At 59.7% G+C, this 25403-nt stretch overlaps 7 protein-coding genes across 7 annotated transcripts; 2 read left to right on the top strand and 5 right to left on the bottom strand.

The window, feature by feature from the left end:
* Positions 1-18: 18 nt before the first annotated feature.
* On the bottom strand, positions 19-1270 carry SCHCODRAFT_02636758 (uncharacterized protein). Its single transcript, XM_003028957.2, has 2 exons — positions 710-1270; positions 19-649 (listed from the first exon to the last, which is right to left on the bottom strand). Exons 1-2 carry the CDS (start codon positions 1011-1013, stop codon positions 501-503), a joined length of 453 nt encoding a protein of 150 aa, XP_003029003.2. The 5' UTR covers positions 1014-1270; the 3' UTR covers positions 19-500.
* A 576-nt stretch (positions 1271-1846) lies between these two features.
* On the bottom strand, positions 1847-3858 carry SCHCODRAFT_02551213 (uncharacterized protein). Its single transcript, XM_003028958.2, has 4 exons — positions 3660-3858; positions 3139-3611; positions 2872-3088; positions 1847-2824 (listed from the first exon to the last, which is right to left on the bottom strand). Exons 1-4 carry the CDS (start codon positions 3741-3743, stop codon positions 2168-2170), a joined length of 1431 nt encoding a protein of 476 aa, XP_003029004.1. The 5' UTR covers positions 3744-3858; the 3' UTR covers positions 1847-2167.
* A 372-nt stretch (positions 3859-4230) lies between these two features.
* Positions 4231-6801, bottom strand: SCHCODRAFT_02691791 (uncharacterized protein; the record flags this gene model as incomplete). Its single annotated transcript, XM_003028959.2, has 3 exons — positions 4231-6615; positions 6669-6690; positions 6741-6801. Coding segments are annotated over 3 exons (2291 nt in total), but the record flags the coding sequence as incomplete, so codon positions are not given.
* Positions 6802-7833: 1032 nt separating this feature from the next.
* SCHCODRAFT_02636748 (uncharacterized protein) lies at positions 7834-10746 on the top strand. The gene is made up of 11 exons (XM_050345931.1): positions 7834-7987; positions 8043-8383; positions 8438-8480; positions 8530-8616; positions 8669-8741; positions 8795-9191; positions 9244-9662; positions 9712-9845; positions 9895-10073; positions 10134-10244; positions 10305-10746. Exons 2-11 carry the CDS (start codon positions 8161-8163, stop codon positions 10550-10552), a joined length of 1914 nt encoding a protein of 637 aa, XP_050198493.1. The 5' UTR covers positions 7834-7987; positions 8043-8160; the 3' UTR covers positions 10553-10746.
* A 618-nt stretch (positions 10747-11364) lies between these two features.
* On the top strand, positions 11365-16276 carry SCHCODRAFT_02671043 (uncharacterized protein; the record flags this gene model as incomplete). The annotated part of the gene is made up of 6 exons (XM_003028651.2): positions 11365-11661; positions 11710-11848; positions 11900-12067; positions 12117-15341; positions 15392-15534; positions 15584-16276. 6 exons carry the CDS (start codon positions 11365-11367, stop codon positions 16274-16276), a joined length of 4665 nt encoding a protein of 1554 aa, XP_003028697.2.
* A 992-nt stretch (positions 16277-17268) lies between these two features.
* Positions 17269-17519, bottom strand: SCHCODRAFT_02636742 (uncharacterized protein; the record flags this gene model as incomplete). Its single annotated transcript, XM_050345930.1, has 1 exon — positions 17269-17519. The coding sequence occupies one exon, from the start codon at positions 17514-17516 to the stop codon at positions 17292-17294; it is 225 nt and encodes a 74-aa protein (XP_050198492.1). The 3' UTR covers positions 17269-17291.
* Positions 17520-17558: 39 nt separating this feature from the next.
* On the bottom strand, positions 17559-25257 carry SCHCODRAFT_02512342 (vWA-like protein; the record flags this gene model as incomplete). The annotated part of the gene is made up of 17 exons (XM_050343269.1): positions 17559-17798; positions 18040-18149; positions 18311-18378; positions 18418-18638; positions 19101-19219; positions 19487-19595; positions 20053-20132; positions 20419-20532; positions 20723-20872; positions 21630-21747; positions 22530-22585; positions 22916-22973; positions 23233-23338; positions 23584-23682; positions 24116-24223; positions 24344-24486; positions 24637-25257. The coding sequence occupies 17 exons, from the start codon at positions 25255-25257 to the stop codon at positions 17559-17561; spliced, it is 2520 nt and encodes an 839-aa protein (XP_050198491.1).
* Positions 25258-25403: the final 146 nt, after the last annotated feature.

Raw genomic sequence — 25403 nt, 5'->3', positions numbered from 1 at the left:
CTTGCTGCACACCGAGTATTGGGCCCAAAAATGCAAAGTAAATTGCATGAAACCCCTTCTTGACACGCCGTCCTCGCGAGAGGAGCGGCGCGAGGGCCCACAGAACATCGAAAACATCAGCGACGCATCCGACAGATGCAACTACAGCTACCCCGGTAACTACGACCGATCCCCAACCTCATACAAACTACAAGTACAGGTCCAGAGGTAGGTAGGTGAGTATCGTAAGTAAGGTACGTAGAGAGGCAGGCATAGCAAGATCGACGGCATAGGGTACTCATGTCCACAAAAGTACGAGTCAAGAAGCTCGCAGCATAACGCGAAAACGAAGTTCGCAAAACTATTCGTGCGCCAGCAGGTATCTCTGGTGTACGTGTACGGGAGAACGAAGGGGAGCGGGTGTGTGTACGTGTACAATGGTGGGTGTGAACGAAAAGAGATAAGTTATGCGCGCAAGATGAGAGGCGCAGAAGGGTGCGGCGTTTCGCCCGATGCAGGGCCTAGTAGGGATTTATCGCCGCCCAAGGTGAGAGGGGGAATAGGAACCCGGTGAAGGAGGGGGGCGCGGAGCCCGATGCATAGAGCGGATCGTCGCGTGCGTGCGTACGAATAGGTGTGGAGTCGTCAGAGTCGTCAATGCGTGCGAGGTCTGCAGAGAAAATCGGTAAGGAGGGGAAAGCTGGGGGAAGGAGGGGGGAGGGAGACGCACCAGAGACCGCGTCTTCTGTCGTCATCGTGAGTACTCGGGCGTCGATGCCGCTACTGCGCGCCTTGGGGCCGTGGCGACGGTCATGCCACGACGCAGTAGAATCCCGAGCTGTTGTGCTGCTGCTGCTGCTCCTCATCGACGGTCGTGATGTCCTCGACGTCGATCTCAACGACTGGGCTGAACATATCCATGTCGTCGAGTCGAGATGCGGGCGGGCGGCGGGAGGGTTTGAATTGCATACTTCCCGGGCCCGCTTATATACCGATCCCCTCGCCCCAAGGCGCGTGGCAGGTGCACATTGCATCGTGGCCGGTTGCCGGCCTGATCGAATCTAATCGCGATTATGGCTCCGTGTATTTGCAAGCAACGAGACAATTGAGAACAATAGTCGCGTTTATACTGGCGCGGAGAACGACCTCAAGGACGTACAGGTGACTAGGCCCTCGGGACGTACGAACATTGTCGACCAGGAGGGGAAGTATGCCTTCGATCGCGCTCATCAGGCGCGACGCGACGCGACATGCGTCGCGATCTGTGCTTGTTGACCGGTTGCCATATGCGACCTCCATTTCCGAATGACGCCATGCCACCCAGCAGCGGACCACTGGCCTCAAATTTACAGTCGGCGTCGCTTACAAAACTCAGCCAAATCTCTGGAAGTTCGGGCTGAGCGAGGAAGCACGCTCAGGAAGTACGGCACGATGTTCCATAGACCGGAAGACGTGATGGGAGAACAATAAGCAAGGCACCCGCATCTCGATATGCGACGATGGAGTTGATGCGAGCATTGTTCTCTTTATGACTTGCCGAGCCCTAGGCTCCGTCGGTTACCCTGACGCGCCGAGCGTAGCTGCCACTGACCCGAGGGATTACAGACAGTGAAGTTTGGTATGCATATCCGCTTCTTATTGTGGTTTCGACTGCCCTGCACGCGATGGATTTGGCAAGCAAGTGAGAGGAAGGAAGGATTCTGACACGTGCTCTCGGTTCGACTTGCAAAGTCGAATCTCGGCTTTTGCCGTTACACAGCGTTTGCCCCGAGCTCGTTCGAGTCTTCACGATGTTGCTCTGTCATGTTTGGGCTGACAGTTAGATGCAAACCTTGTCGGTTGACATGACTCCTGCCCTCTGCGAGTCAGCACAAGGTCCCTCGGCACCGCGCGTACACCAGCAATGGTTTCGTGGCTACGCAGCCTGCCACCCGTCTGGGCTGCACGAAAATCCGGGGGTTGTCAATAGAGCAATCTGGACGTAGTAAGGATTACAAGCCTACGCTGTATCCGTAAACAATAGGTGGGTCGCTATACTGTAGAGTAGTAGCGAGAAGCACAAGACCTGTCGCCGGCGAGGTATGAGTAACAATTATAATTCCGTGCTCGTTAGTTCAGCCAAGAAGTGTAGTGTACGTGGTCGTGATAGATGCGAGTGTATGTGTAGTTGAGCCTGTGATTGATGTGCCTAGCATGTCGGCGGCATAAGATAGTCAAGAATGGTGATCTCGAAGTCGTCTGTCAGCAAAGCCAGCCGGCCCGAGGCGGGACAGAAGTCAAAGTCGGGGATGTCTTCCACGTTGTCCTCGTTCGCATCCGTCTGAGGCTCCTCGACCTCGGTCTCCTCCCCGTCGGAGAGCAACCGGGTCGCGAAGGATGGTCGATCGGCGGGCGAGGACCGCCCCATGTGTACGCCGAGCTGCTCGTACTCGCCCTTGGTCCACGCGAAGCAGACGTCCTCTTCGAGGAGCTTCAGGTTTGTGCACGAGCGGTCCAGGCGCGCCTTCCATATCTCGGAAGTGAGGTCGATGGACTCGATGAAGACGGGGACGAAGGACGGCAAGTTGGCGTCACCGGGCGGTGAGGGCTGAAGGCGGAAGCGCGAGAAGGTCTTCTTATCCGTGCTGAGGTCCAAGGTGTCGAAGAACATGAGGTGCGGGTCCTGCGTGTACCAGCGGAACATGCGTTGGACGACATCGATGGTGCGCGGATGGGATAGGACTGGCGTGAGCTCGGGAAAATGCTCAGTGACAGGCTTCGAGGTCGGCGACAGTAGCTTCTTGAGATTGAAGACGTCGATGCGGTCGTCGCAGCAGCACGTCGCGGAATCTTCGACGAAAATCATCTAGGGGATTTCAGCGACACATCAGAAAGCCGGGAAAGCGGGCTGACCTCTTGAATCTTCGGCACGTCCCAGGTTATGGTGGTACCACTGCGAAGATGCCATAAGCCAACTTCACTCCCTTCGTCAGACCAGAATGCAAGTCTGCCGTCGTAAATGGTACCGACGCGCACGTCAGAGTGGTTCCTTGTCAGGGAACCGATCTCCTCTATTTGCGGCGAGGTAGCGCAGGGATCTACCTCGTACGCAACGTGCTTCACCCCGTTCCTGTCGGAGGCAGTCAGCGAAAAGAGCATGTACGAGGGGACGCTACGTACTCGACGCTGTAGCCTAATAGAAATAGGACCTTCGAACCAATTGGCGTAGCGCCTGCACAGAACACGTCGTCGTTGACTGTTTCCTCAAATGCCTTCACTGCAAGGGGACGCGGAAGAATCATCTTGTTTGCATTTGTACCCAGGTCCCAGAGGTAGACGGCAGTTTTTGCCAAAGCAAACAGATAGCGCCCACCAGGGATGAGCATGAGTTCCAGGAATTTGTGGGTACAGTGATCGACGCGGCGGGGAACCAGCGTGCGTCGGACGTAGGGCTCGAGACAGTCCTCTTCAGCACCTCTCGCAAGTATAGCCCGGTAGCGCTCCGGGGAGGTGGCAAGATGCTCGAGCTCGGACTGGGACATGCGGCCAATGGGGAAAGAGGGCAAGAAGACAAAGTTCTGAACGCATGTTCGACGAGCTGCTTCCAGCCACACAGTGCGAATGTGAGTGGCGTGGTATAGTCGCTTGCATGTCTAGCAGTCTGTCAGTAGACAGTCATATCATATCGCATGGCTACGCACCTGTCTTAGGCTGAGCAAGATATCCAGAGGGGAGAGGAAGGCCTGGATGTGGATGACAACGTCGAGGGTGACCTTGTCGAGCATGGCGCTTCAGGCTAGCATGAAACGGCGGCGGGTGAGAAAGGCAAAAAGTGAAAGAATGGACGCGATAGTATCGCACTAATAAGTAGAGCCGCCGTTGCGAAGGGGTATGCAGGCAAAGCGCGGACGCCCCATTCAACGCGCCTTGTCACGCCCACGTGAAGGCGTATGTTCAATGGTCACAAACGCGGACTTAGCGCCCTGCTTGTGTCCTTCATCCGTTCGCTTATTCTCTGTAGGATGCGCAGCTCCCGCTGCCATCTTGAACACCTATATCACATTGTTTCTCATGCTGACTTGAGCTGCAGTAGCCTTCTTGCTGCGCTGGACTCCTCGATTGCCCCCGCAACTTTAACATTCCCATTTACGGGCTCAAAAGAACAATGGCTTCTTGTGCCTTTCGGCTATCAAGGCTATCATACAGTTTGGGAAAGAGCTTTGACTTCCTTTTCCCATGATACACCTCCATGCTGCACTTCGAAGTGAAGGTCGGCCTTGCAGACCTTTCATTTATGGTTTCCAAGCCGCGCCTTTGTGCTGTTTCAGGTAGGGCTAACATCGTCAAGTTGACATGAGGCGTTCAAGCGTGAGGAACACTGCGCTTGTCCGACTAGTGATATAGAAGATGGCAATGTAAGTCTACGTTCCTATTCCACAAGGCCCCTCCTCATCGTCCATCAGGGTATTTGGTATCGAACTCCCACCCCGAGCCATCGACCATCTTGATTATCCCGCGTGTCCCCAGCGCGTGCATCTCGCGCAGTGTGCGCTCGATGGCGGGGCGAGGGACGGTGGCGGCGTGGAGGGACGGTGCGTCAATGTTTGCGGAAGGCTGCAAGCTCGAGCCCGTCAAGACCTCCACCGTCACCGATCGAAGTCGATGCGGGGCTTTACCACTGTCGTCCGGCTGCAGTCGCGCGCCAACGAAGTCGCGTACGTGGACAAGCCAGCGCCAGGCAGGCGGGAGAGGCTCGACAGGCGGAGGAGGCTCGACAGTCCTTGACTCGCTCGTCGATTGGACAGTATTCAGCTCGCCCGTCGATTCGGTGGCCACATGTGCCGATTCGGTGGACACTGGCGCCGCTACGTGCTCCTTGTCGATACCAGTCTGTGGCTCAATATCAAGACCGCATTGTCCTGCACCGTAAGCCATTTCCAATTCCTCCTGCAAATCCACCTTCAGCGTTAGATGTCGCAACCTCGAGCCCCTCCTCCCAACCGCGGTTAGAGCAAAGTCGACCGGCAGCCCACTCGTACCCAAGCTCCGAAGGCGGGGCACGGCGAGGAGAGCGTGGAGGGAGGTTTCGAGCATGGTGGCGACTGGGTGGTAGGCGAGGAGGGTGGGGAGGTCTACTGCTGACTGATTGGATAGGTCGACTACTGGCGCATTGGCTGACCCTTCCTCATGTGTAGTTTCTGCTGAACTGACGGGCGCGGCTGGATCGGAGGAATCGGTGGCGGACGATGCGGGATCAATGGTGAGCGCAACAGCAGGTGCAGTAGTCGCCCTTCGAAGGAGAACAGTATCTGCCCCGCGCTCCAAGCCTACGACCACGGACTTGAGGTTTTGCAAGTGCGGGTGCGCGGCGACGTTATTGACCGTGAACGCGAGCATCACGATCGGGGAGAAGGGCCACCGGTCTGCGGGGCGCGTCTCGCCCATGGAGATGTGGCCGCCACCGCCACCAGAGGAGATTGTGTTCAGAGTGTCGCGACTGCTGTCGTGGGAGGGTTGCTGCTGGGGCGAGCCTATGTCTACGCCTACCATGCCTCTGCCGCAGGTTATGGTGGCGTATTGGGCGGCAACGAGCGGGCCGAGCGCGCTCGCGTCCTCGGGAAGGTCGCCCAGGATGTCGCTGGGGTGGTTCACGTTGTCGGAGCGGCCGGTCAGCAGTGCACGCTCGACGCGGCCTTCGAGATCTACAGAGCGTACTACGGCGCTCTCGGGCACTTCGACATGCTCGAGTATCAGCCGCGTGTGGCAGTCGTATAGATCCAGAGTCTCCAGGCGGGGTAAACTGACCCTCCGTCTCGGATAGCCCTCGACGATGGGGCCCGTGTCGTCGACTGTGGGCCCGTGGTCCGCGAGCAGGATACGCTCGAGCCCCGGGCTGAGGGCGAAAACGTCGAGCAAGAAGGAGAGCCCGGGGCGGAACATGGGCGCGTGGATGTGCAGCTCGAGAGCGGTGAGGTTGGTGAAGAGTGCGGGCGGCCAGGTGACATAGGAATATAGGCGGAGGCTGCGGAGCGCGGGGAGAGCCATAGGGCTTGGTGTAGGATTTGGAGGCAAGTCGGAGTCGCTGACCCAAAAGGGCTCGAAGATGGCTGGCGCGTACTCGGGGTTGACGGTGAGGGAGTGGAGAGCGGGGAAGGAGCAGGCGTACGCGAGGCAGGTGGCGCGCCATTCGAGGAGGGCGGTGGGGTGGACGGTCTCAAGGTGGAGGGTTTGGATGCGGGCACTGTGAGGGGCGAGGAGGGGGTAGACGGCATCGGGGTGTGCGCAAGAGGGAGGTTTGGTGTTAATGGTTATGTTAGAGGTCTTCGGCAGCTTGAGGATGAGCTCGATGCGGAGTGGCGCGTTGACGGACCGCGCGAGGTGCGCTTCGAGGCGCTCGGGGTCGAGCCGGCGCCGGTCGATGCGGAAGAAGGTCCACAGAGCGGGTGTGCTCAGGCAGACGTCACGCCAGTGTTGGGAGACGGAGGATAGGGCGCGCACGGTGCGGCGCTGGATTTGGCTGCTGGCATCGTGGATGGCGGCGTAGGTGATGATCGTGGTCAAGATCTCGTTGGGGAGGCAAGCAATAGGAGCGCGGCCGTTGACCAATCGTGAGAGCGCGTGGGTGAGGGAGGTGGCCTGTGCCAAGAGGGCATGAACCTGAAGTAGAATGTTCAGTGGGGTGCTTGACAGTAGGCGGAAGATATACGGACGTCATGGGCATTGTGGTCGTGTCTGAGTGAGTATCAGCATCTGAGGTCAGTGGAGTGCAAGTGCAAACATACAGGCCGAGCTGAGCAATGCGAGCCTGGGCATCGGTGAGGGTTTGAAGTAGATCGGCCATCACGATGAAGGTAGATATCGATGACGATCAAGGACTCGGGAGAAGGCCGGGGCTCGTCATGTTACGTCCTGAGTACGTCTATGTCGAACCAGTACACGAGGAACGGCGATAACCTTAGTTAGGAAGGCCTTGTATATCATGAAGCTTGGCAAGCATGTACTAAAGCGGTCGGACTCGACCATTCCCTTGTCATGATCGGTATCCTTCTCAGACTGCAGCCAGCCCGCTACAAGCTCAGGACACGACGAGGTCACTGCGAGAACGAGTTGTGTATCTCGAGGCCCACATGTATTCGGCTTCTCCTCTTGGGCACTTCGGCGCCCAGTGTGGGGATGAAGACTCCAGGAATCGCACGTTGTAGAGGGACAGGACGATGTGCTTATACTACTGTAATGCCAGAGTTCCGGGGCGCGCATGGTCTCGACCTTGTCTACGGCCTGCGCGGACTCGAAAGTCGTGCGATCGAGTGGTGGAGATTCATGGACGTCGGAAAGTCGGCAAGCGTGCGGGACTTTGAGGCACTGGAATAAAGACATTTTGCTCCCGCCACAATCTAATCATATCTAATCGTAATCAAGGTTGGCGGCGTGCCTGATGTCACAAGCCCTGGATGGTCGGTCACAACGTAGCAAGTAGTGGAGGCATGGAAGACGCCCAGCCTATTCTCTTAGACTTCCGCCATCATGGTGTCCGTCGAGGGCCCCGTACGCTACCTCACCGATCCCTACATACCTCCACCGATGTCTACGCGCTCCAAAAGAGTGCGTCAAGGCATCAAGGCCGCACCCAAGCGATCGGTGTGGCACCGAGCGCGCAGCATTCCACAATGGTTCCCGGCGCCCTCCGACGCGCGAGGACGGACTGGCCTTCGGACTCTGGGCCTCCATATGCGGCCCACATCATGCGATTGGGTCCCTTGACCCACGTTTCACGATCGGGCTGTCTTGCCATCGCCAAACCGCCAATTTTCCTCGCGCTTTTCGCTGCGTTAGGTCGCCCTGGTTCGTCCTCTTCTGACGTTCTTCCCCCTCTCTCGTCTATACCTCGCGTGCACACGAGCCGAAGCCATCCTCAGGAACCCGACCGCTTCTATTTTCCAGCGCTCCCGCAAGCGGCCATCATCCATAGGTTCGAGCGATTATTTGCTATCAACCACGAATTGCCAAAATCTTCCCGATATATATAAAGGTGGGAAAGTTATCTGATAGCGCAGGCGGTTATCTGATAGCACGCCACCTTTCAGCTCCCTCTTCGTGTGTACACTAGGCCGGCAGCTTCCTAGCACACGACTGTCGACGTCCTTCCCGAGTCGACTGTTCCGTTCGTAGACCAAATCGACTTACGCTACCTTTACGAGCAAGATGGTTGGCCTCCAGCGCTTGCCCTTCAAGCGCACGCACACGGACGACGTGCTGCGACAGAGCTCGCGGTCCAGCTCAGACGACCCCAAGTCGGCTGACGACGAGGAGAAGGTGACGGTGCCGACCGTGAGCAAGCACGGCGCCGTCAACAACGAAGGCAAGGACGACGGCGATAGGTCGCTGCTCGAGCAGGACGAGGGTGTTACGCGGATCGAGGCCTTGTGTACGTATCTACTCAACACAAGCAGGAATCGTTGATCCTGATGTCCACCTGCAGACCTCGTCTTCGGCAAAGGATGGGCGCTGTGGGGGCTTTGGCTGTATGTCTTGTCTAGGGTGTTTATTCCGCCGTGCTGACCATCCTCCTAGCTCTATCGGTCTCATTTTCTACGTCTACACGTTGTCCTCCGGTACGACATACACCTACCTGTCGTACGCAACGTCGTCGTATCTGGAGTGAGTTCGCCTTGCGCTGCTTCTTATATGTTGACTTAACTCTTGTTCTCAGGCATACACTCATCGGTACGATCTCTGTCGCGACCGCGATCATCGCCGCCGTCTCCAAACCCTTCCTCGCCAAGGTCCGTGTCTTCCGCAGACTTCCTACATTCGTTCTTAACGCGCTTTCTACCAGCTTGCCGACCTTACGTCGCGCCCGACCGCTCTGGCGCTCTCCGTCCTTCTTTACACCGTCGGCTACATCGTCGTCGCCTCTTCGACCAGCGTCAACGCGGTTGCCGCCGGCGAGGTCATCTACACGCCCGGCAGCACCGGCCTTGACTTCCTCACGGGCATTCTCGTCGCCGATATCACCTCCCTGCAGTGGCGGAGCTTCGTGACGAGCGCGCTGGGTTCAACGCCATGGCTGATCAACGAGTTCATCTCGACGTACATCACGACGGGCATCTCCGCGAATACGAAGGATGGGTGGCGCTGGGGCTTCGGCATGTTCGCAATTTTGATTCCCGTGTGCATCACACCTGCGCTGGCGGTGCTGTTCTGGGGAGATCGCAAGGCGAAGAAGTTGGGAGGTACGTGGTGAAGTTGTTGCTCTCTCGGGGTCGCGACTGACATCTGATGTAGCTCTCTCTGTTGCCGCCTCCGGGTATGTGCAGCGCAAGCATCTGGAGGGCCGCGACGATGAAGCATCGCCGTCCAAGCTGCACCTCGCTCTCCACTACTGGCGCCTCATCGACGGCTTCGGCCTCTGCCTGATCGGCACTGTCTTCGCCATGCTCCTCATCCCCTTCACGCTCTCCACCACCGCGTCCAAGGGGTTCAAGAACCCGTCATTAATCGCCATGTTCTGCGTCGGTGGCGTCCTGCTCATCGTCCTCGTCCTTTGGGAGTGGAAGTTCGCGAGCCATCCGATTATGCCGAAGCGGATTATCAACCGCTCGTTGGTGTGCTCGATCATTATCGATTTCTTCTACTATCTGTCGGGATATATCTCGGGCACGTACTTCCTGTCGTGGGTGTACATCATCAAGAACGATTGGACGGTGAGTCGGGTGTGGACTTGAGGGGCAGCAGTGCTGATATGATACACAGCTGTCGGGATACACGTACTACTCGTACACCGAGACGCTGACGCTGTGCTTCTTTGGCATCATCGCGGGCGCCATTCAGCGCGTTACCCACCGCTACAAGTACCTTCAGTTGTCTGGCCTCTGCATCCGTGCCATGTACCTCGTTTCCTTCTCATCTTATACCTTTTGACTGACTCTTCTCCAGCGGCCAAGGCATCCAGCTTTACGCTATCAAGAACCCCTCCACCGTCGTCCTCGTCATGGCGCAGGTCGTCTCCTGCCTCGGCGGCTCTTTCTCTGTCGTTGGGTCCCAGGTTGCCGTCCAAGCTTCCGTCCCGCATCAGGACATGGCTCTCGCGGCGGCGATCCTATCGCTCTGGACTGGCATCGGCGGCGGCATTGGCTCAGCGATCTCTGCGTCGGTGTGGAACGACAACGTACCAGCGAACCTGGCGAAGTACATCGGGGACACGCACAATGCGACGGAGATCGCGGATATCTTCGGGAGCATCATCATTGCGAGGGACACGGAGCCGCACGATTTGGTGGTGAAGGGTGCGATGTGTTCTGGTCTGTGGCGTGTTATGGTATGCTAACGTGACTTTGTTCGTCTAGCGTACGGCGACTCCATCCGCCCGCTGTTTATCGCCGCGCTTGTACTTTCGATTGTGCCCATCCTCGCCGGTTTCTACACGACGAACTTCTACCTCGGCACGCAGCACAACGCGATTGAGGCGAAGGAGGTTAAGATCCTGAGCGCGGATGAGACGACGGAGGAGGCGATCCGCGAGAAGGCGAGGCGGGCGGAGGAGGCGCTGAGGGAGAAGGACGCGAAGGTGGCCGTGGAGGAGAAGGCGAACTGAGTTCTCGCGACGACCGGCACGACTACTTTACGCCAGCAAAAGTATGCTTCCTCACTGATCTTGTACAGTTGTACTGATTGATGCACGCCATGAGAGGCTCTTCTTATTCTACGATTGTTTGATATACTTGGGGATGGGGTTTAGATGGCTAGACAGAACACTGTTTGTATTCACGATACGTCCTATGGTTCACGATATAACTTGTAATCATCACTTCCCACTTCATTGGATTCATTGACTGCGTGAAGCGGGTTTCCCAACACCACATTGCGTGAGACTCGAACACGCGATTATACCGATAGAAGAGATGTAAGGAGAAAGAACGTCGCGGCCTTCTGACAGTGATGCCGCGTCTGTACTTCTTAACAAGAACGGCCCCGCGTATCTGTTCATGCTAGTCTGTCTGATCGAAGTATGTCTCTTCCAAAGCTCGCAAGCATATCCCGGTTGCAGCGCCAGTGCCAGCTGCGAGCTTCTGACAGGAAATGTGCCAGTACACCGTTCTCGTCGGAGAGACTATGATAGCGTGCTGGAGTACACTATACTCGCAGTAGCATGGTATCGACTCGCAAGATTCGCCTTGCAGGAAGAAGCTGTGGGTCCATGGAGGTCCGTATTTTTGTTGGATTGGTAAATTTGCAAAGACGCGTGTGATTGCACATGTTTGCGTTCTGGGCAATCAACGCCTGCTCAACGCGGTCGCGGGTTGCACACTACGTTCACCGCGGGGAGGGGGCGCTTCTCGTTTTCTCGCATACTCCCGACGACGGCCCAACATGGCCGGTCCGTCGGAGGGCGCCTTGTTGCCCGCCATGCCCGATTTTGCCCCGTCTTCTCTCAATTCCATGGATGATATGAAGTACCAACTCCAGTCCCTCCTCGACTCCAAGGAGAAGCAACTCCAGCAGGCGGGGACGCTCGGGCAGCGGGTTCTGGCCCAGCAGATGGAGCTAGAAGAGCGCATCAGGCAGATCCAAGAGTTCGCGGCCGACCATTCTGAGGACGACGACATCGACTTGCAAGTACGCGACAAGTACGAGGAGCTGGCGAATACGATCCGCGCGTGGGATACGGAGAACGCGCAGTTGTCCAGTGCATTTGGATCCCAGGTGCGTAGTTGACATATGCGCGCGTACTTCTTGCTTATGGCGATGTAGCGCGCGGTCAACGGAGCAAAGCCGTCGCCTTCTGTCACGCCACACCAAGAACCCGAGCGGTCAAAGGTGTCCTCAGGTCCATCGTCCGCAGCCCAATCCCGCCGTGCCAAGAATGCTGCTCATCGCGCAGACGACGTCGGCAAGTACCCTTCAGCCGCGTCACCCGTTTCCAAGTGCTAATGAGATGCAGAATTCGCGTTCGAGATCGGCAGCGGACTCCTCACGGAGGTTCGGCGCCTTCAGAGCTTGCTCGGCGAACGCGACAAGGCCATTCAGGACATGAAGGAGGAAAAGGACGATCTCGAGAGGTCGGTCGAGAGCTTGCGCACAGCCCTCAAGCAGCAGGAGGCGAATGCAGGTGCGTGATGGAATATTTTTGGTGATGCATTAACCTAACAATCTCGTAGACAAGTACAAGGAGGAGAACTGGAATCTTGAAGTCACGCTGCAAGAGCTCCGAGCCCAGTTCACCGACTCTCAAGGATCTGTACAACGTTTAGAGGGCGAGCATAAGCGCCTCAACAAGCTTCTCGCCAGTGCGCGTGACACGAGCGACCACTTCAAGAACGAGGCCGAGCGTCTTCAGGGCCTTTATGATGATTTGAAGTCGAAGCACGAGACTGATATCGCTCAAGCTCGGAAGCACGCCGCCGGACTCGCTCGTGACAAGTCCGACCTTCAGCAGACCGTGGACGCGTTGAAGGCACAGCAGCAGCGCGCTGCTCGGCGCATAGGTCGCTTCGGCTCTCCCCTGACTCCTGGCGGCGATGCGGATAGTCGTGCGAACGATTTCTTGACTCCGGGTGGCGGCGAGGATGATTTCTTCAGCCCTGGAACCACTGGTGGCATGTCAATCAACAGGCGACGCATGGAGAGCAACACGCTGTACGACGACGCCGCCTTTGGCGAAGAACTTGATCCTGATAGTCCGGAGCCGTCTCCTAGTCGTCCTTTCCTGTCTCCGAATCACCCGACTAACGAGATCGAAGCTTTGCAGCAGCGTCTAGCACATGCGCAACGCCAGATCAACACCCTGAAGAGCAGCTTGCAGCGGGAGAAGGAGTCGAAGTTGGAATATCGCAAGCGTCTTGTGGAAGCATCTCCCCGAGCAGTCGACGACCTTGAAGATGATGGATTCGAGGATGAGGAGACCGTCGATGCGCCTGCCAATCGGTCAACCAGATCGCGAGGTACTCCTTTCCGCTCAGGTGGCCGTGGAAGAGGACGCGGTCGTGGTGGTCGTAGTGGCCTCACTCTGGCGCAAAGGCTGGGCATGGCTGCTAACAGCCCCTCGTCTGAGTACAATGATGACGACGAGCTCGATACGACCGATGCGCCACCCGTCCCGCCGATTCCCATCAACTTCCAGGCCGCAGACGAGCATCACGACGTACTCGTCGAGGAGGAAGACGAATTTGATGTGCCGCCTCGCGAGCCATCCCCGTCGCCCACGAACCGCTCCAACCGCACGAGCGTCGATGGCATGGACCCTGCTTTCGCGAACGTGCTCAAGAGGACACCGTCTACGAGCTCCATACCTCACGCTGGCAGTCCTCTTCGCCAGTCTGTGCTTGGGCGTTCCACTCGTGGTGGCACCATCGGCCGCAAGGGACGCGGCGGCGCAGCCTACATGCAGAGTCGTCCGCCCTCGCTCGTTGGTGCGCCGGAGGCGCTCTCGGCAGAGCTGAACCTCAGCGGCTCGCCGTTGAAGCGGAACGACTCGCTCAGAGTTGCCATCGACGACGGCCCTGAGACTGTTGACTTCGGCACGCAAACTGATCCTGAGCCCATCAAGGAGGAGATCAAGCCAGAGCCGGCGCCTGTCATAGTACCAGAGCCGATCGCAGCACCAACACCGGCTGTCCCGACCGTTGCTACTGTGGAGATGGGCATCCAATGCGATCCTGAGCCGTCACCACCACCACCTTCGACTGCGGAGAGCTCGATGCAGACAGAGCCCGAACCTGTTGTGCGTCGATCCAGCATGGGCGTCCAGCACGAGTACAAGGAACCAGTGCCCGTCCGCGTCGACAGCAGCGTTGGGACGCTCCCCGTCTCCGTCGCAGAAGCCGAGATGCAAACGGTCGCCGTCGCTGCACCCCCTGCAACGCCGAAGAGCGCAGTTGTCCCGGTCGAGGTTGATCGCACTCCTCGTCGTTCATTTCCGTTACAAGAGAACGACGATGGCGAAGAGACGGAGACGGGTCCAGCGACGGAAACCGATACGGACGCGTACCAGGATGCTCTTCAGGGGAGAAGCGGGTCGCAAAGTCAAGATGACGACTTCCATTCGATCTTGACTATGACGGAGAACGACTACCCCAGCTCGGACGAAGACGTAGAGAGCGTGACGACGTCGCGGGTGCCGCCACGTCTGAACGACCAGTCGGCTGCCTCTTCAAGACCTGAATCCTCCATGTACACTACTGCATCGGAGATCGCGGCTCGCTCTGGCACTCAATCACCTGTTGTGCCCTCAGCCACATACGACTCCAAGTCGGTATCGGCAGAGTTCATTGCAGAGCCGGCGCCTGTCCAGCCTGCACCACCAAAGCCGGTCCTCAAGGATATGTCCATCCAAACCGACGAGTGGAAGCCGCCTGCACCGATCGCTTCACCTATACCATCTTCGCCTGGTCTATACCGCGTTGGTGTTGGTGCCAACCAGCAGTTCCAGTTCATCGCTCCTTTACCGCCGTCAAAGGCATCTACCCCTTCGAACGCGGCAGCGCCTGCAGCGCAGACATTGGCGACCAAGCCCGCATCCGCCACAGCATCCGTCTTCCGCGATGTAGGTGCCCGATACAGTCATTCGCGCGCGTCGTCTGACAGGCGGGAGTCCTTGGAGTCCGCCATGTCTTCCTTCACCGACGAGTCCCGTCCGCGTCTGTCCTCGGGCGGTTCATCAAACCTGTTGGACGCCTTCATCGAGCCCAAGAGACGGCCGCCGACAATGATGGTGCCGCCGCCCCCTCGAGCACCCCCTCCACCAGGCAGCATGCCTCCGCCGTCCTTCATTCCCGAGCGACGCTCGCACGACATCCCTCCGCCGCGACCATCTTCCCCTCCGCCTCCGGAGCTCATCCAGCGGGCCACCACTCCCACTTTCGGCTCCGTGCTGTCTGTGCCCGGCGGCGGGCGTGGCACATTCGGGAGAGCTCAGGGGTCCAGCATGCCTCCTTCCCAGACGTCGGCCATCAGGCAGCCCCCATCCACCAGCAGCTTCAGGTCCGCGTTCAATGCCTTCAGCAGTCTCAGGGGAGAACGTCGGGAGATGTCCAGCACTTCCTTGGTGTCGGACCACAGCATGGCCTCGCCGCGCTCCTCCATGTCGTCCGAGCACTACCGGGCTCATGTCCTTGCCAATGCTCCTGTCACCCCGAGCAGAAGCCAGGGACACGACATGTCCGCACGCCAGCTGGCCAATCCGACGGACCCGGCGATCATCCACGCGATCACGCAGACAATGATTGGAGAGTACTTGTACAAGTATACTCGTCGGACGATCGGCAAGGGTCATGGCGAGAAGCGGCACAGGCGCTTCTTCTGGGTGCATCCGTACACGAAGACCTTGTACTGGAGCGACGCGGACCCCGGCTCATCCAATGTCGCGGAGTCGAGTGCGAAGAGTGGTAAGTGTATTCCCGACCCAGTCAAACGGCATCTACTAATGTCGCTGCAGCCTACGTCGAGGGTGTTCGCTCGGTGCTGGACCCCAACCCCATGCCGCCGGGTCTGTACCAATACAGCGTCATCATCTCCACGCCTCAGCGTGAGATGAAGTTCACCGCACCTACCAAGGAGAGGCACGACATCTGGCTCAGCGTACGTTTGCCCCTTGGAATGCTGCTGCTTATACTCACCTTCTTTGCAGGCTCTCAAGTACCTGCTGTCTCGGCCCAATCCCGCCAACATCTCTGCTGGGAACGCGACGGTAATGCCGCAGAGTCCGATGTCTTCCTTGTCAGATGATGAGCGTGACCGTGGCAACATGCTGACCGGCAGTCCGCAAAGCGCGCGCAGCGGTCGAAGTGCTCACCGCAGCGAAGGGTGGAATACGACGCCAAGGGGGCAGCGCAGTCGGTCGCGAATGTCGCATATCGGTGGCTCTATCGGGAAGCGCGCGGGTACCCCTGCTGCCGAATACCTTCGTTATCAGCCGGAGAGCCCCTACAGCCCCACGAGGTCCTTCGTCGACGTTCCTGCACCGGACGACGACGACCTGGACTTCGAGCTGCATGGCGAGTCCCTGTCGGATGAGGGCTTCGAGGGCTTGGAGAATGTACGCGCATGCTGCGACGGACGGCATACGGTCGGACGCTCGGGCAAGATACACCACCATCACCATCACCACCACCACAGCGGCGAGCCTGTGGCCGCGAACGGGCAGCGGCTGGACGCACCAGCGCCAGAGCGACCGATCTCACCGTCCGCGTGGTCTTTCCGCTCGCGCGCCGGGAGCACGAACTCGCGCGAAGGGGGCCTGTTTGGCTGGGGCAGGGGAGACGACGGGAAGCTGCGCTTTGGGTCGCGGCGGTCGAAGACGACGCCCGTGCCCGATGCTTAAACCCCGTGCACAATGTTTGATCGCCGTCCGTTGTGACGACCGTTCATACTCCTGACGGCCACACATACCAGTGTCAACCACCTCTGCAATCACCCTTCCCTCGCTCCCTCGGTTATCTAGGTATCTGCATCTGAATCTGTTTGTTGTCTTATGCTCATGTTATGATCCTCCGTAATGACCGGCCTCTTCTTTGTTCTGCATTACCGCTTCGGTTTTCTGCATCACCGCCTCGGTTTCCTCGCAGTACCCGCGGGCCTTTTTTGCACTACCACCTCGGATTTTCTTACAGTAATAATGCTACCCTCCTTACTCTCTCTTCCCTCCTGTTCTTTCTTCCTCAATTGAGTCGACTTTTCGTTCGTTCATTGGATGACTTCTCGTTAATTGGGCGGTTTCGTCCGTTCGTTCGTTCTCAGTGGCTCCATTCAAGGAGCTGCCTTCGTTCTACGAGCTGCCTTTGTTCTGCGAGCCTCGAGGTGCCTTCGTTCAACGAGCAGTCTACGTCACCCTTCACCGAACGGTCCCCTCCTCACTTGAGCTGATTGTACTTCTCTCACGTGTTCCCTCCGTTGTACACTGACAAGCGCCTCTCCTTAAGATTGCTTCCTCCCCTACGTCTCCTTAGTCTCGATCGGCTCCTCTCCTTAGTTTCGGTCGGGTCCTCTTCTGCGTCTCTACGATACATTTGTATATGGGAGGGGGGTCGAATGATAACCAACGTACAGTGTTCAGGGGGGGTGGGTGGTAGGAGTGGGTGGGAGGCCTGGATGGCAGGAGTGAGGGGGAGGGAGGTCAGTAAGTGGTCGTGAGTGGGAGGGTAAGTAGCAGGTGGACTTGTCGAGGGCGCCAGCGCCTCCGGTGCGCCAGGCACCGATGTGGCGTAGATGGGAGCAGGAAGGGATATCGATAAAAGCTCATCCGACACAAGTAAGATGGCCATCCACGGCGTCTACCAGACCGAGCTGTGTCGTCTACCAGACCGAGCTGCATCGTCTACAAGACCGAGCTGTGTCGCCTACCAGACGGAGCTGTTGCGGAAGCCGACGGGCTCGGCGCCGTCGGAGAGCTGTGGGATGTGGTCAGTGGCGAAGGTAGCGGTCAGTGGCGAAGGAATAGTGGCAGGCGAGGAAGACTGGTAGACGATGGAAGAGTGGGAAGCGGGGAAGTGGTAGGCGAGGAAGAGTGCAGTGAAGGACAGCCGACGCACGATATGTGTGATCTTCCGGTGGATGTAGGTCATGTCTGGGGGGTGGCGTTAGCGATGCGTCTTTCTTTCCGTCCCCTACTCCCACCAAAACAACAACAAAGAAAAACAAGGGAAAAAACACTCACAATCCAAATACGCCATGCTCCCGTTGTTCTCGTCCTCGACGAGCATGTCCGCGAACTCGACCTCCGCGCCGTCCAGGTTTTGGCGCGCGATCGCGAATTTGAGTGTTCTTCCGCCGCGCTCGTGCGCGCGTCTGGCGATGATGGCATGTACCTGCCGGGAAAGAAGCGTGGGGAGGGCGGGGAGGGTGGGCTGGAGCGGCGTGGTGAGTATTGGCCGGAGCGGCGTGGTGAGTCTTGGTCGGAGGGGGTGGGGGAGGGAGGGAAGGAGGTGGTGGTGGGAGAGGGAGGTGAGGGGGAAAGGAGGGGGAGGGAGGGAGAGGGTGGGGGGAAGGGAGGGGAGAGGCGGACGAGGGGGAGGGTGAGAAAGTGGGTGAATTGAAACAGGAGATTGGGCAGGGCAGACCACCAATCAGGACAACAGGAAAGCCTACACGCACCATCCTAGGATCGACCGCAAAAATATCGTCCACGCCAAAGAGGTCGAGCAGGAGCTGGGGCGAGGCGCTCGCGCCGACCCAGAGGATCTGCAGCTCTTCGTTGTCTGGGGGGTGGGTGAGTGAGTGGGGTGGGTGAGTGGGGGAATGAGAGGAGGGTGAGTGGGGGAGGAGGAGTGTGGGGGGAGTGGGGATGAGCAAGGTGGGGGAGGGGGGCGAACGGCGCGAAACGATGATGATGGAAGGAGCGAAGTAGATTAACACTCACCCGCCAGATACACCCCATGCGCCTCCATGAACATATGGCTCGCGCGCATCAGAGTGGGCCACACGATCCTCGCAGACTCAGACTCGTCCGGCACGATTCTCCCAGACTCGCCCTCCTTCGCCAAACACGCCCCCTCCTCCAAATCATGCACCGCCATCACCCGCGGGTAGCACCGCCGCACGATCTCCTTCACGCCGCCGGCTAGCAGCTTATGTGCGGCATATACGCGCACGTCGGCCGCCACGGCGACCCGAGATTTTAACGGTTTTGTTTTTAGGAGCCCGAGGGTATGCGCGAGGAGGCCCTTGAGGGTTTCGGGGATGATGAGCTAGGGAGGTGGGTGTCAGCGCGAGTGAGGCGAGGGAGCAGGCGTCAAAGGAAATTGGTGGTCGAAGGAAAGGAGGAGTCGAGTGTGCAAGTCCCGACATGGTGGTCAAGTTCTGATGCGGTGTGCAAGGTCCGATGCGGTGGGACGAGAGAGAGAAGGTGGAAGGAGTGGCGAGGGGGGTGAGGTGAGTAGGGTGAGGTGAAGTGGAAGGAGTGGCGTAGCGGAAAGGAGTGGCGAGGGGAAAGGGTACAGGAAGCAATAGCGTAGCGGAAAGGCACAGAACCAAGGCACATAGCAAAAGTCGAGGGTAACAAGACCCAAGGCAGAACGTCGTGAAAGAGCCCAAGACGGCGCCCGCGGTGAAAGAGCCCAAGGCAGAACGTCGTGAAAGAGCGAAGATCGCGCCCACCCCCTCCCCCCCTCTCACCCAACTCCTCCCCCCCAAAAAAACACGCAACTCACCTGCCCCACCCCCGCCGCCTGCGCGCACCGCTCGCGGTATCCTAGATGCATCAGCGCGCACTGCTCCGTGATCTCGTCGCGGATGGCGGAGAGCGGCTCGGAGGGGAGCTTCGTCATGGCTGGGGAGGGGGTGGTTAGTGGGGTTGAGTTCGGTTAGTGGGGGTGTTGTGTTGGGGTGGCGGTGTTGGGTTGGGGAGGGGTTTAGTGACGGTGTTGGGTTGGGGAAGGGGGGTTATTGGGGGGAAGGGCTAGGGAAGGGAAGGGAGGGGAGGGGAGGGGAAAGAGGGAACGGGAGGGGAGGGGAAAGAGGGAACGGGAGGGGAGGGGAACGGGAGGGTGTTATAGTACGCGCAATCCGACTTGAGCTCAGGCAAGACACCACTCACCCCCGCGGGCCACATGCGCGAGCACGGCCTCCATGTCCGCGTAGTGGAACACGTTCGCGGCGAGCTCGACGGCCTGGAGCGCGAGGTTGAGTACGCGGACGCGGCGGGACTGGGGGGAGGGGTTAGTATGTGAGCGTAGACAGGGAGGGGTGGAAGAAGGGAGGGGTGGAAGGGGAGGGAGGGTTAGTGAGTGTGGGAGGGGAGGGGGGAGGGGGGGGCCGAGAGACGGGGGCGGAAAGGGGAGGGTTAGTGGGGGAGGGGAGGGGCGAGGGGTGGGTGGGTTAGCATGTGAGCGTAGACAGGGAGGGTGGTTAGGGAGCGCGGACAGGGAGGGGGGGTTAGTATGTGAGTGTGGATAGGGAGGGTGGGAGGATGGGAGGGTTGGGGGAGGGTAAGGAGGGAGGGTATGTGAAGGGTGGGGAGAGAGGGAGCAGTAGGGTAAGGAAGGAGCGGTAAGATAACCACGGCGGAGGGGAGGGGGGCGGCTCAAAACAGACAAGACCGAACAAGCAGACACGCCCGACCATACAGACGCGCCCGAGCAAACATACAGACAAGACACTCACCCCCTCCGCGGTCGTATACAACACCGCGCACTGGATGTGCGCAAACTCGCGCACGTCGAGGACGGTCGGGGCGAGGGGGCCTGGGGGGTGGGGGGTCTGCGTCAGCTTTCTCTTTGTCGTTGGAGTTCTCGTCGTGATCGTCGCTCTCGTCGTTATCAGCGGTGTTCTCGTCGTCCGAACACCACCCATCTTCCGCCCTCCTTCCCTGATCGCCCATCCCTCACCACCCCAACTCTCCAACCCAACTTTAATTCAAGTCCCAAATACCAACTCCCAACTTCCAAACTTCAAATCCCGTTCGCCCACCCCAACTCCACTCCCAAGCACCCACCCACTCACGAACGCGAACGGCCACACCGCACTCACCACCCGTGAAGCCGATGGTCGCCCCGAACGCGGTGTCCGCGCTCATGACGCCAAACTCGAGGTCGGTGGGCGAGGTCTGGGTGAAGGCGCCCTGGTGGGCGGTGATGTGGAGGCCTGGGAGGGGGGTGAGTGCGGTGTGGGAGGGGAATGGGTGAGGGGGGTGGGGCCAGTGGAGTGTTTGTGGGGGGAGTGTGTGGGGCGAGAGGGGGCGGAGGGGTGGTGAGCGCGGATTCCATGGCGAGGAATTCGTGGAGGAAGAGGAGCAGTGTGTGGGGGGGGGGGGAGTGAGGACCCGAGCACGCACCCTCCGAGCAGCGCACGCGGACCACCGCGTCGTAGACCGTTTTCCTGCCCACCAACCTCCGGACCTCGGATGAGAGGATGGGCGCGTCGACGGCGTACTCGAAGCGCGGGTGGAAGAAGATGTCCCCGCCGGTGAGGTTCGGGAGGGTGGCTGGGGAGGGGGGGGGTTAGGTTAGCGTGGTTCACAATCGGTCGTCGTGGGTCTCTATGGGTCGTCCTGGTTCTCTATGCGGTCGTGCGTCTCTCCGTCGCGGTCCTCTATCCTCCGCCGTGATTCTCTATCGTCTGGCGTGCATCTCTATGCTCCGCCGTGCTACCACGTCATCCGGCGTCGATGACGGGGTATGACAAGGTCGTGCTTCCCTGTCATTAGGCGTGCTTCTCTGTCATCCGCCGTGCTTCTCTGTCATCCACCCATCCAGCCCGTCTCTCGCCCAGCGCAAAACGAATGCGTGCGACGAGTGCTCTCGCCCGGCCCTAACCCACACACGCAACGCTCTCCACCACCGATCGTGCAGCCCTCTCTGCCACCAGAGGAGCATCACCCACTGCCACCAACCGCGAGCCCCCGCTGCTACCGACCGCACAGCACCCTCGGCCACCTCCGTCCCAATCTCCACCTCCCGTCAAATCTCCACCTCCTTCCCAAAACACACAAACCAAACGACACAAACCACCAGCGACACAATCCCCGCCTTTCTACCACCGTCTCCCTACGCGTCTACCCTTCGCCTCCGTCCCAACCGCCATTCCCCCCTTCCCTCCCCAACCATAACCCCCTCCCACTCCCCTCTCCCCTCTCCCCTCCCACTCCCTCCCACTTCCCTCCCAAGCCATAACCCCCTCTCCCCTCAACCACCAACCCCCCCTCTCCCTCTCCCCACCAAAACAAAGAAACCCCAACTCACCCACACTCGCCACCCCGACCGGTCTCCCAGGGGCCAAGAACAAGCTCACGCCGACCCCGCACTGCACGCACCGCTCCGCGAGCCGCGGCCAGAAGGGGGACGACGGGCGGTGGAGGGTCTGTTGGGTGGTGTTTTGAATTAGTTAGTTTGGGTATGGTGAAGGTGAGTTGTAAGAGCGGAGGAGGTTATAGGAGGGCGGTTAGTTAGTTAGTTTGGGTGCGTCGGAGGAAGGGGGGAGGAGGGAGGGGGAAATAGAAGGGGGGACGAAGGGATGAGGAGGATGGGAGGGAGGAAAAGGGAGGGTGCGGGAGGGATAAGGAGGAAGGGAGGGATAAGGAGGAAGGGAGGGAGGAGGAAGGGAGGGAGGAGGGGAAGGGCGACGGGGAATGGGGTAGGGAGGGAGGAAGGAAGGGACGAGACGGATGAGGGGGGACGAGACGGAGGGAGGCAGGGGGCAGTTGGGTTTCTTTGTTCGCCGTTCAACGCCGAGGACGCGAGGATTTGAATGGAGGGGTAGGGCTGGCAAGGGGTAAGGGTAGCAAAGAGTAGGGGTAGCGAGGCGCGGGGACAGCGAGGCGTGGGAGTAGCGAAGAAGGGAGTAGTCGCGGGTCCGATGAAGGGGCGAGTTTGTAGTGGGGTGGAGACGAAGGAAAGGGTAGATGGGTGTGGAGACGAAGGAAAAGAGATGCGGAGGCGGATGGGAGCGAGGGACAGAATCCTGAACGCATCGAACGAACCCCCCCCCCCTCCCCCAACGACGCACTCCCAAGAGACCCCCAACGCACTCCCAGCACCCCCTCCCCCTCCCCAACACATCCAAAGCCAAAAAACCAAAGCAGAAAGAACCAACGCATCCAAACCAAAAACAAACAACGCATAACAAAAAAAAACACCACGCACGTATTCCTTCTCATTCGCCCACGCCTCCTGCTCGTTCGGCGTGCCACTGAGGGCGCCTGGGTGAGGTGGGGTGTTAGTACGTTGGTTTGGTCCGAGGCGAGGAGGGAAGGGATGACGGTGAGGAAAGGGATGGGGGTGGTGGTGAGGAGGAAAGGGGATGGGGTGAGGAGGGGGGTAGGTGGGGTGGAAAGGGAATGATGGCGAGCAGGAACGGAATGTCGAAAAGGAAAGGAATGGAGACCGGACGAGAAGAAAGCAAACACCACGTCGACCAGGGTCTTCCTCAACCACCATCCAAAAACACCACCCATCCCGGACGAAAACAGGGCACCACAACTCATCCAGGAAACCAAAAACCTCATTCAGGAAACCAAAAAAAAACTCACCCATCCCGACGCCCGGCAGCCCGGCCTGGAAGACGACGAGGTGGCCGCCGGTGGGGGCCTGGGGGGTAGTTAGTTAGTTAGTTTGATAAGGGTTAGTTAGTTTGGTGGGGAAGGGTTGGGGGGGGGGGAAAAGGGAGGGAGGGAGAGGGAGGGGGAAGGGAGGGAGAGGGAGGGGGAAGGGAGGGAGGATTGGGGTGGGAGGGAAAGGGGAGGGAGGGTTGGTGGGGGGAAGGGTTGGATAAGGGTGGGGGAGGGGAAGGCGAGGGGAAGGGCGCATCGCAGACCAACAACCACACACGCAGAAACCAAACACGCACCAACCCGGCCAGCCCGGCCACGACCGCGCTCCCCATCGCGTTTTCGCCGGTGGTGGTGCCCTCGAACCGGTCGGGGAGGGTGGTGAGGAGGGTGAGGAGGGTGTCGCTGCGTAGTTTGCGTTAGTGTTTTTCTACGAGGGGGTGGGGAGGGAGGCGAAGGGAGAGGACAAAGGAGTGGTAACGGGGGAGGGCAAAGGGGGAGGCTAAGGGAGAGGGAGGAGCGGAGGCGAAGGTATGATGGGCAAGAAGAGAGGTGGAAGAGCGATGGGATGAAAGCGGCGGTGAGAACGAGGGGAGGGGGGGACATGACGAATGAAGGGAAGAGGAGGGACAAAGTATAGAACCACTCACCGACACTCATCCGGCCGCACGAACAGGCCCTCGCGAAACGGCAGGAACACGTCCTCGACGTCCGCCATGATGACGGTGGGGGGCGGGGAGGGGGGGAGGCTGGGTGGGTGGGTGTTAGTTGGGTGCGCGTCAGGTCGGTCGGGTGCGCGTCAGGTCGGTCGAGTGCACGTCAACTCGGTCGAGCGCAAGTCGAGTCGGTCGAGTGCACGTCAAGTCGGTCGAGTGCGCGTCGAGTCGGTCGAGTGTACGTCAAGTCGTCATGTCATTGAAGCGAGGTTTGGAGTGCAGAGGCAGGTTTGTGTGAGGGGAGAAACGTTTTGTGTGCGGGGAGGAAGGTTTGTGTGCGGGGAGGGGAGGGGGGGAGAAGGAGGGGAGAGAGGTATTGAGTGAGGGGGGGGGGGGGGGAGAAGGAGGGGAGAGAGGTATTGAGTGAGGAGAGAAAGGGAGAGAGGGGGAGGAGGCAGGGGGTAGGCGTGGACAGCCGAGACGGAGGGTAAAGGAAAGCCGAGACGGAGGGTAAAGGGAAGCGCACCCGGTCAGCGGATCCGGCCTTAAGTCGTAAAAGTGGACAGCGCGGTCGAAGGTGAGGAGGCAGAGGCGGGAATTTGGGGGGAAAGCTGGAGGAAGCGCTGACGATGTGCTCGCCGGATTTGTAGAGGTTGACGGGTCTAGGGAGAGCCCGGAGAAGGAGGTCGAAGGGTCGTTGGGGTCGGAGGTAATCGAAGGGTCGTTGGGGTCGGAGGTGGTCGAAGGATCCAACGCTCCGAACAGGACCCCGCGCAGCGCCTCGCACGATGCCCTGAGGAATCCCGATTGCACGGCCTCGCGCGAGACGTCGAGGGCGAAGACGTAGGTCAAGGGTTGAGGTTCGCGCACGGGTGGGAGGCCGGGGTGTTCTTTGGACTCGCCACCGAAGATGCTGGCCGATCGGTCGTGTTTGCTCGCGCCGAAGATGCTGCCTGACCGAGCGTGGGCCGGAGGGGAGGCGTGCGACTCGTCGGGCGATGCAAGCGCCGCGTACTCGCCCTCGTGCGTCGCCCAGAGCTCGTCGACGAGCCTGGGGGCGCCCTTGGCCCAGTACTCCCTGCCCACCTCAAAGTCGACGGCGCCGCGACATAGCTCGGGCCTCTGCTGGTGGTCGAGGCGCATGCCGTTGGGGTCGAGGAGGCAGAAGTAGGCGGGATCGGTGGGGGTGTGGTGCTTGCAGAGGTTGCAGCGCCAGGCGTTGCCGCCGTCGAGCCAGGGGCACCAGGGGTTGACGTAGGCGCGGCAGCGCGCGCAGCGCGGGGGGCCGGAGGAGTCGGGAGCGGGCGCGACGAGCGGGACAGGCTCCTCGCCCGCGGGCTGCTCCGCGAAGGGCTGGAAGTGCGCGGCGAGCGGGATGTGGCATTCCCTGGCTAAGCGGGCGCAGTTGGGGAGGCTCCAGGTGGTGGGGCGGACGAAGCGCGGAGCGGCGTTGCCCTGGTCGATGCAGACGGCGTCCGCGGTGGTCGCGAGCGGGGGGCGGCCGGAGCCGGGGAGGGTGAGGAAGGGGGTCGTGCGCTCGGCGGCGTCGCGCGCCTGATTGTCGATGGGCGAGGGGATCTGGGCGGGGTCGATGCGCTGGCGGAGGCCCTTGTAGCGCTCGCCGGCCGTGTGCGGCGGTTGCGGGATGTGTGTGCGCGGGGCGGACATGGACGGATGGGAACGATGAACGCGCCGATCAGAGCTGAGCGCGAACGGAGGAAGACGTCACGCGAGGCCATATCCGATCGGAGCGTCGGCCCGGACCGTGACATCTCTCCTGCCTCGAGGCTCGGTACTACTGCTACTGTAGAACG

The sequence above is a fragment of the Schizophyllum commune genome (genome assembly GCF_000143185.2).
Source record: "Schizophyllum commune H4-8 unplaced genomic scaffold SCHCOscaffold_10, whole genome shotgun sequence".
NCBI classification, from domain to species: domain Eukaryota; kingdom Fungi; phylum Basidiomycota; class Agaricomycetes; order Agaricales; family Schizophyllaceae; genus Schizophyllum; species Schizophyllum commune.
The sequence above is the reverse complement of the archived record's forward strand: the minus strand, read 5'-3'. Positions and strand labels throughout refer to the sequence as shown.

Bases quoted from the DNA above. Each gene is read 5' to 3' on its own strand.
- SCHCODRAFT_02636758 (XM_003028957.2), bottom strand. From the start codon at position 1,013: ATGCAATGTGCACCTGCCACGCGCCTTGGGGCGAGGGGATCGGTATAT. The intron at 650-709 runs GTGCGTCTCCCT...TTTTCTCTGCAG, and splicing joins GACAGAAGACGCGGTCTCTG to ACCTCGCACGCATTGACGAC.
- SCHCODRAFT_02551213 (XM_003028958.2), bottom strand. From the start codon at position 3,743: ATGCTCGACAAGGTCACCCTCGACGTTGTCATCCACATCCAGGCCTTC. The intron at 3,612-3,659 runs GTGCGTAGCCAT...ACAGACTGCTAG, and splicing joins TCTTGCTCAGCCTAAGACAG to ACATGCAAGCGACTATACCA. The intron at 3,089-3,138 runs GTACGTAGCGTC...TGCCTCCGACAG, and splicing joins CTATTAGGCTACAGCGTCGA to GAACGGGGTGAAGCACGTTG.
- SCHCODRAFT_02636748 (XM_050345931.1), top strand. From the start codon at position 8,161: ATGGTTGGCCTCCAGCGCTTGCCCTTCAAGCGCACGCACACGGACGAC. The intron at 9,846-9,894 runs GTACCTCGTTTC...ACTCTTCTCCAG, and splicing joins GGCCTCTGCATCCGTGCCAT to CGGCCAAGGCATCCAGCTTT. The intron at 10,245-10,304 runs GTGCGATGTGTT...TTGTTCGTCTAG, and splicing joins GCACGATTTGGTGGTGAAGG to CGTACGGCGACTCCATCCGC.